The sequence below is a fragment of the Lycium ferocissimum genome, chromosome 1 (assembly GCF_029784015.1).
Source record: "Lycium ferocissimum isolate CSIRO_LF1 chromosome 1, AGI_CSIRO_Lferr_CH_V1, whole genome shotgun sequence".
Classification (NCBI taxonomy): Eukaryota; Viridiplantae; Streptophyta; class Magnoliopsida; order Solanales; family Solanaceae; genus Lycium; species Lycium ferocissimum.
In genome coordinates this window covers 68,702,673-68,712,083 of record NC_081342.1, presented here as the reverse complement: position 1 = coordinate 68,712,083, position 9,411 = coordinate 68,702,673, and the positions used below count along the sequence as shown (strand labels likewise).

General features: G+C 39.3%; 1 protein-coding gene and 2 long non-coding RNA genes across 3 annotated transcripts in view; 1 reads left to right on the top strand and 2 right to left on the bottom strand.

Moving 5' to 3' along the window:
• The window catches only part of LOC132058561 (uncharacterized), a 76,425-nt gene extending 74,441 nt beyond the window's left edge, over positions 1-1,984 (bottom strand). Inside the window, exon 1 of the long non-coding RNA XR_009415337.1 lies at positions 1,832-1,984. This is a non-coding gene — a long non-coding RNA (uncharacterized LOC132058561). The remainder of the gene's footprint in view (positions 1-1,831) is intronic.
• LOC132058567 (uncharacterized) overlaps positions 1-9,411 on the top strand; it is an 88,075-nt gene that overhangs the window by 66,657 nt on the left and 12,007 nt on the right. The window lies entirely within an intron of this gene.
• LOC132030912 (uncharacterized) lies at positions 4,858-6,315 on the bottom strand. The gene is made up of 3 exons (XM_059420707.1): positions 5,774-6,315; positions 5,404-5,503; positions 4,858-5,307 (listed from the first exon to the last, which is right to left on the bottom strand). The coding sequence occupies exons 1-3, from the start codon at positions 5,832-5,834 to the stop codon at positions 5,124-5,126; spliced, it is 345 nt and encodes a 114-aa protein (XP_059276690.1). The 5' UTR covers positions 5,835-6,315; the 3' UTR covers positions 4,858-5,123.

Genomic DNA, 9,411 nt, shown 5'->3' with positions numbered 1-9,411 from the left:
TTAAAAACAAAAAGTGAAAAACAAAAAATAGGAGAGAAAAAAAACTTGTTCGCTACTTCTTCCAAGCCCACTATCGAGTTTGGATCCCCATCCGTATGGATATTAGATCCAATGCTATTACGCCTTAAATCAGCGAATTCATTATGGTGATCGTCGGACTCCTTCGATTTCCTTTCTAAACGATTCCAATGCCGATCTCCACTTGTATTACTCTCCATTGAACTAGAGGATGCGATGGTATTTACAACATCGATAGGAAGAGAGGAAGGGCGAGACTTTTTGTTGCAAGATGGTGCGAGACTTGATGTTTCTTTGGCGCCCTTGTCCAATGAACTCGAAGGCTCCCTTCTTTTGGAAGTATTGTTGGTCACCTTAGAGCGTTGTCACGCCCGAACTCGGGCACAGGAACCACCGCACCCGGTGCTCGCCCGCATGTGACCGAGAGCGAACCAAGCATCCGAATCAACATGTGGTACCGAAACATAACTAATTTATAAAATAAAACTAACACATGTCGATTAACTAAAAGTCTCACTGAAATATCATAATATGGAAATACTTAGACAATCTGAACATATCTGAAACTAGCCAACATGGCTAAACCAAACAACTGAACGACTGCCAACAAGGCTAACATAATAAATATCGATTGTCCGAATCGTGTCTATTAAGCCTCTGAGTACCGAATAATAGAGTCGTTTCTATAATCGAAATAAGCGGATAGTCGAGCAACGCCACAGAAGGAATGTGGGGCTCACCGAGGCCGACACGTGCACTCTACCAGCCGAGTCGTCAGCTCATGACGTTACGCATCGCGAGACGCACCGAGCCTAACTAATAAAGGACATCAAGACATTTGAATTATGCGGTAGTATGTAAAAACCGAAACAATAAAATACTAGAACTGGCGAAGCGAAATCAACTAAACAGAAAGCCAAGAAAATTTGAAGTACTCCTGATCCGGGATTTAAGAATCACACGTAAAATCAGAATATAATCGTACCGGGGCCCAAATAATGTGCACAAAAACCGTGGCCTCTCGGCCCAAGCAATACGTATGCATAAATCGTGGCCTAGGGCCCAAAAATACAGACATGTGTTCAACATTAACAATTTACAAGACCGAGATCGCTTATAGCTGATAGCATGATAATCGTTTTCGATGATAGGATTTATGCAAACAATCGGTTATACACCGACCGAGACCTGCGTGATAACAATGCATAAGTCTATAAAGATTACGTGCTGAGTTCATGATGTTCAAAGTGGCAACCATGAACGAATTCTGTAACTGCAACCCTAGAAGATAAAAGTTCTATATCATATCATGAAACTAGGGCTAAACTATATTCTGAGTCAAATTGCGGACAAGTATGAAGAATGAGGCGCAGGAGAATCAGCGAATATTCCCTAACGTAGATAGTTAGCCTCACATACCTTAATTCCACCTTTGAGTGTAATACAATGTTCGTCAACCTTTTCAACTTTGATCTATATCAATACAAGTCAAAGGGATTCTATATTAGCAATAATATCCATGCTTTGTTCATCTAAGCATTTTATCAAACACTTGGTGGGCATGAAGCTCCACAACCTTCATTAATGGTGCTTTCTTCACCCAATTCTCATTCTATTACTTTTAGGTGATTCTAAAATCTCAATTAGATGTAATTAACATCATTCTCCATCACCCATATGAATACAACAATCCCAAGTCAACAATCCAACAACTCTAGCATAGTTCATATAATTCTCTTCATCAAACCCAATTATTATTCTCCCAAGAATTCATCAATTCACACTATAAATGATTAGGGAGTAGAAACATTACCTTTTATGAGTAGTCACCACGAAATCAACATCCCCAAGTTTGATTTTTAGCTTAGAATGACGGCAACAACTTGTACTACACTTTATCCTTCACGAGCTTCGGGATTCGGGGCCTTAAACTTGGTTGATTCTCAATTTCTCTCTAATTCTCCTCTCTCTCCTTTATCTCTCTAAAATCTGAAAATATGGAGGAATGGGGTTGTTAGGGTTAACATTTCCCTTAAATACCAAGGGGAAATGGGTTTGACCCAACTTGAAATCGGGTTGGGACCTTTCTATCTTAAAATGTCCATATCTCCCTATCCCGATGTCACCTGTGAGCTCACGACCTATGGTTGGAAAGGTATTTCAATTATCTACAACTTTCGTTCTTTGAGTTTTCCAAAATTCCCAATTTATGATAGGGTTATGGCCTCCCGAAATCAGGTGACCCGAAACGTATATACGGACCAAGATACGGTCACTGTTACGGTCCCGTAACACGAAGTGCGGACCGTAACTTGGTACCGTACCTTGGTGAAAATTTCCAGTGAGGTTCTGGAAATTTTTGGTGTGTTACGGTCCACTGTTACAGCCCGTGACACGAGTTACGGTCCGTAACGTCACCGCAACGCTGCCAAAATTTCCAGCGAACAGGCTTCAGTAAAATGGGCATAACTCTTTGCACAGATGTCCGTTTGACCCTCATAATATACCGTTGGAAATCTATTTCAAAGGACTACAACTTTCATCAAGGAAGTTTTCCAAAATTCTAAATTAATAATGGGGTTATGGTCGTTGGAAGTAAGACCTTCTATAAACTCACTTGCAAACATGCCCCGTAGAGTGGTTTTCAACTTTGCTTTGCCCAAAGACATTTTTTTTTTGTGACTTAAATGGGTTTTCAAAACACTTCCTATAACCCTCATATTGGTTCCATTATATTGTCATCTTATGAGTCAAACTTTCGCCCGAAGCTACGAGGTGTTACAGCAGTAGCACTTGTCTTGGAGACTGGTCGGACGCGTTTAACTCCTTTATCCATAGGGATTTCAACATCCTTCAAGGTTTTGGATTTAGAAGAAGTTTCATGAGCTTGCGGAGTATCATTAATTTGCACCTCGGACTTAGAAGAAGGATGCGATTTTTCTTTCATTCGAGTCGGACCTCTTTTGGACAACATAGGTGTATGATCTTGCTTTGATTTTTGTGAAATAATTCGAGGACTCATTTCTAATGGATTTATCCGATTGGCTAGCCACCATTCCATGTACTCACGAGTTATTAAAGGCGAACTACCCTCTGATGGGCGCACCGGAATTATGACTTCTGAAGAGGTTCCAAGGCGAATTGAAGAATTCCAAAGTTGTGCTAGTGTTAGCAATGTGCCATCGTATGGTCGCTCCATGAGGTCTCCAGGGATGTCTTGACAAAAACCAAATTGTACGCAAACCTATAAGGACTATAGGACTCCACGATGAGATCCGCATCATGCCTAAGTGTAACATAGCTCGAACGAAGGCTTATGATAGTATCGTTCCATGAATCTGAGAGATCGCTAGTATCGGTGAAGTATAATTCCCTACGTTGTAGCAACGCCAAATGATGGAGGTGGCGGGCATCATCTTGTTAAAATAACTTTCGGGCTTCAGAAAAATTGAAGTATTTGGCCATCTTCTCGCCAGAAATCTTGCATAAAGGTATACTCCGATGTGAGTGATTGGAATGATGATGGGTCTTAAAATATTCTCCTAGCCGACCATATACATAGTGTATGGGGAAAATTATATTCCCCCCTCAAGTCTGGAAAGTAGAGAGATCTCTCTCAAGCCACCATATATGCTCGCAAGGACCGGGCGCTCAAAGAGAATTTCTCTCCATGAGCCATCAAGCTCGCCACTTTAAGAACGCTAGCACGCACATAGTCAATTTTCTTATGGGGGAGAACAAACTTGCAGAGCCAACATGTTAGGAAAGCCGACAAATTCGTCTCATCTCTAAGTGAATCTTCCACTCCTAGCTCGACGAAGGGGGCATGCTCCTCATCGGTTCGTGGTAAGTAATTCATGTCAATATGCCCAGAAGGATTGTGATTCAATCTTGTCTTCGTTGCACGACCCTTCGATGCCTTTTGCGGAGGCTCCGCATACCTGCTTGGTCCTCTAAACCAAAATTTCACTCAATCATGGATGGACACCTCATGACGGTCACCTTCGGCAAGTTTGTAAAAGGCTAAAAACAAGTATAGGCAGCTCTTGGGGAGCCATGGTTTCCCCTGATTGTCCATTTGCGTCAATTCTTTCGCCGAAGGAACAACTTCATCATAAAAAGATCCGTGAATGGGAAGTCCTGCAATTGTTCGTAAGTCCCAAAGCGAGATAGACATCTCCCCGACGAAAGTGGAAAGCGTATTGGTAGATGGACGCCAAAGCTCACAAAAAGCATGCAGTACGTTGTCATCGTAATCATATGTGAACAAAGAAGCATAGATGGCATCGTAAACTTTGACACGCTCCAAGACTTCCTTATAGCGAGGAAGCACATCTTCCACCCACTCCCAGTAGCCGGGTGTGTAGCAAACTTTGCCAAAACCAAGGCGGGACACTCCAGCTTGTTGAAACATCCGTTGGGATGAGAAGATTCGGTGGGCGCGATTTCTCGATGAATTGCGGACTTCGGAGGGACGTCCATCAATGGCTTTGCACGAGAAGTTGCTCATGACGTCTTTGGTCTCCTTTTTAGACCATTCAGCAAGATGAAGAGTAGAAATCTGTCCGTCAAGCGAGAAGGCACCGATCACTGGAGGTTGAACCTCCAAGGCAAGACTTTGGCGTTCGGATTTCGTTTGTCGCTCACTATCTCTAGATGAGGATGCGGCGTATCACGATCACGAAAGCGCATCATCTTTGTTCAAATTTAAAGCCGTGCAGATGCACCCAAAGACCTGCAAAAGAAATAAAAAAAAAGGACAGGTAAGTTTCGTAGAACATGTCCAAAGCCAAGAGAGCAAAACCAGATTCTGTAGCTGATTAAAAGAAATATACCTGAGCCAATATAGAACAATATGATTGTGGTTTTCATATATGACGTATCTCTATGAGTCTTCTTTCCGACGCCGCAAACCGTTCGTGATTGGGATGTTCCTAAGTCAAGATATAAGATTTTTCGTCAGGACGCACAAAACTACTGAACCAGCGAACCAGAACTGAAGGTCTGATTCTCGATCAATATCTGAGTAAATATATAAGCAATTTGGTCATGGTTTCTGTGTATGATGTAGCTCTACGAGTCTAGTTTCCGAAACATCAAGCGGATCATGATTTCGACGTTCCTACATCGAGATATGGATTTTCTACCACAGACATGCAAAGCTGTGAATAAAGTGACGAAAATTCATATTGAAGAAGAGAATTACCTGAAAGAGATGCGTTCGAACCAACTCGATGATTCTGCAAATTGAGGTCAAACAACCATGATAATGCAGATGCGCCCAAAGACCTGTGAAAAAAAAAAAGGGGACGGGTAAGTTTCGTAGAACATGTCCAAAGCCAAGAAAGCAAAATCAGATTCTGTGGCTGATTAAAACAAATATACCTGAGCCAATATATAAGCAATTTGATTGTGATTTTCGTATATGACATAGCTCTATGAGTCTTCTTTCTGACACCGCAAACCGTTCGTGATTGCGATGTTCCTAAGTCAAGATATAAGATTTTTCGTCAGGACGTACAAGACTAATAAACCAGTGAACCAGAACTGAAGGTCTGATTCTCGATCAATATCTGAGTAAATATATAAGAAATTTGGTCATGGTTTCCGCGTATGACGTAGCTCTACGAGTCTAGTTTCTGAAACATCAAGCGGATCATGATTTCGACGTTCCTACATCGAGATATGGATTTTCTACCACAGACATGTAGAGCTGCGAAGAAAGTGACGAAAATTCATATTGAGGAAAAATTACCAGATAGAGCGATGGGTTCGAACCAACTTGACAATGCTACAAATTGATGCCCAGCCACCATGAGAAGGCAGGATATTTATAGATGTCAAACACAAAGAAATCCTTGTACTAGTTGGAACCAAATTACGGAAAGTTTAAGTTTGTACATGGAAAGTTTGAATTTATGGAAATTTCATATGTTCTCCTAAGAAAATGACAAAAATACCATGCAAATATGGAAAGTATGGAAAATATGTGAAGCATGAAAACATGGACATATTGGCTGCTTGAAAACGGGGCTGTTTGAAAAGGAATCATAACTTGAGCTAGTTATGAAAATATAGACGTGTTGGCTGCTTGAAAAATGGGCTGTCATAACTTGAGCGCCTAAACTAGCAAAAAAAAAAAAAAAAAAAAAAAAGCTACAGGGATTTATCTTAATACAGATTTTGCCTGTAGTTTATGACCCAAAACAAAATTATGATACTTCTTAAGTCTTGCTAACATTTGCTGATAAAAAACTTGATTTCATCAGCTATCAAAGACAAAGGAGTACCATACGATATTTCCATCAACCGGAAACGCCTCAAAGTGCGAAATGAGTTGGCAAATGATCGAAAGTCAAGTGGACCTCTTGCAAATTAGAGAATGCCACCACCTAAAAACTCCGATGATCAAATTGCGGCGTCATCAAAGAACTTGACCGAGTTATTGTCAAGTCTCAAATGTTTTTCCAAAAAGAAATCCATGGAAAAAAAAAAAAAAAAAAAGTTTGCCGCACGAATGCTTCAAGTCTCGTCTTTAAAAGACCTGGCAAGTCATGCATCTCAACAAGCCTTGAAGCAGGGGGCATTTGTAGATGACGAAATTTTATTAAAAGTAAATTCACAAGAAATTCGAATTATATTAAATCCAAGATATATTCGTCCGAACAAATATTATGGGCTAATATAATTGGATTAATTGCTTAAGTCCAATTGGTATGGATTTAATTGAAATACCAATTCAATTGGGCTAGCTAGTCTATCTTGTCGGACTTCACATGATGAGCCCACTCTATTAGCCCAAGGTCCATGCCACTTGTCAAATGACGTGGCGCGCCAAGTCAAGTCAAGGACCAATAAAATCATGCCACGTGCATAAGTGACAGCATGTCAAGTCAATAGAAGAACCAATCCAATGTCGCCAAGTGTTCAAATGACATGGTTCAACCAATCATATACAAACCCTAGCTCTCCCCTGCAACTATAAATAGGGGTCTTCACAAAGCCAAAAGGAAGAAAAAAAAAAAAAGATACATAGAGAAGCTCTCAGCCGCAAGTCTTCCGCATACTAAGAAGTCTTCGCTCTAAGTGGTGAGCCGCAAGTTTCCATACCTCTACGTTTGTGATTAAAGCTCGACTCTGCATTCATAGTAAAATATCAACAACAAGTGATTCTTCCATTCAAGAATAAGCAAAAGCCCTTGATTGACGGCCGTATCGTGAGGAGAAGAATCAGAGGATTACATCTTTTTATTTAAGATTTCATAAAGATTGTAACCCCCGCGCAAGTTCTTGAAATCAAATATTATTCTTTGTCGCTATTTTTCTTGTCTTGATTATTATTTTCAGGAACAAAAGATTAGTCGTTACAGATGGAATTTATTCAAAACTTTAGACCAAAGTCTAAACTTTATAGGGCAATTCGCAGAATTGCCCTTCTTTTGGGGTGGTCTTTAAATTTTGCCCCTCATATTTGCGGTCTTTAAATTTTGCCCCTCATATTTGTGGTCTTTAAGTTTTGCCCTTAGCTTGGATACCTGAGGTTCTGGGTTCGAACCCCTGCTCAGGCATAAAATAAAAAAATAATTTCGCAAGGCAGGGCTGGAGGGAGTGTATGCCGGATCCGGCATAAAGTCCTTAAGGAAAAACTAAAGTTATGCCGGAGGGGGGATAACTTTTTCTCAAGGCATATTTTAGTTATGTCTTATGGGGCAAAACTTTTCCTTAAGGAACTATGCCTTATGAGGCAGACTTTTAATTAAGGCATAACCAAAAGTATGCCTCATAAGGCAGAACTTTTCCTTAAGGCAAACTTTTAGTTTGCGCCTTAAGGAAAGTTCCGCTTTTATGGGGCATACCTTTAGTTATATTTTATGGGCACACTTTTAGTTAGGCATAACTAAAAGTATGCTCTATAAGGCGGAACTTTTCCTTAAGGCATAATTAAAAGTTTGCCTTGAAAAGTAAAATAAATAAAATATATGTCTCAAGGCAAAGCCTGCCCCCTTCGGCATTACTTTAGTTTTTTCTTAAGGATTGTATGCCGGATCCAGCATACACTCCCCCCATTGTATGCCGGATCCGGCATAAATTCCTTAAGGAAAACTAAAGGCGGATGAGGTATAACTTTTCCTCAAGGCATAGTTTAGTTATGCCTCGTACGGGGTAAAACTTTTCTTAAGGAATTATGTTAGAGGTACTTTTAATTAAAGCAGACGCCATAAAAGTATGCCTCACAAGGCGTAACGTTTCCCGAAGGCAAACTTTTAGTTATGCCTTAAGGAAAGTTCCGCCTTACGCATACCTTTAGTTATTTTATGCGGGCACACTTTTAGTTGCGGCATAACTAAAAAGTATGCCTATCAAAGCGCGAACTTTTCTTAAGACAATTAAAGTTTGCCTTGAAAAGTAAAAAAATAAAATAAATATATGTCTCAAGGCAAAGTCTGCCCCCTCCGGCATAACTTTAGTTTTTCCTTAAGGATTGTATGCCGGATCCGGCATACACTCCCCCGGCCACGCGCTGCGAAATTATTTTTATTTTATGTACCTGGCGGGGGTTCGAACCCAGAACCTCAGAGTATCCAAGTGAAGGGCAAAACTTAAAGAACACAAATATGAGGGCAAAATTTAAAGACGATTTTAAAGAAGGGCAATCCATGCAAAAAAATGAACTTTATAATTAAGAAGAAACCAAAGATAATCTAACGTATCTAAAATATAGATAACAATCTAATTTACACTAAAAATTTTGTAAAAACCTTTTGCAATTAATTTTCTTCACAAATTTTAGACCAACATCTAGACTTTGCATGTTCACTTCCAAAACTTAGATAATTAATGCAAAAAATACTACAATAAATTTAGACCTCGGTGTAAAATTATAATGATGCAACTACATGCATGATAGAATATTCTTTCAATCAAAACTTTGGATTGAAGTCTAATTTTATAATTAAGAAGAAATAAAATATAATTTAACGTTTAAAACTTATTGCAACTATATAACTTTCGCTAGAAATAGTACAAATTCGTTATAATTTTCTTCACAAACTTTAGATCGACATCTAAACTCTGCATGCTAAGTTTCAAACTTAATAATTAAAGTGAATAACATTGAAATAATTTTAGAAGTCGATTAGAAATTATGATGCTGCCAGTATACGCCTTGATAAAAACTCTTTCGAAACATTAGGCCGAAATCTAAACTTTGCCATTAAGAAGAACCAAAGATAATTTAGTATGTATAAAATGTAGATAACAGTATAACATCCACTAAAAAACTAGTTGAAACCTTTATAACTATTTTCACAAATTTTAAATCACGGTCTAGAGATTACTGTGTTATTGAATTTAAATACAAATAAAGCATCAACTAGCACTCTAAAATTACGG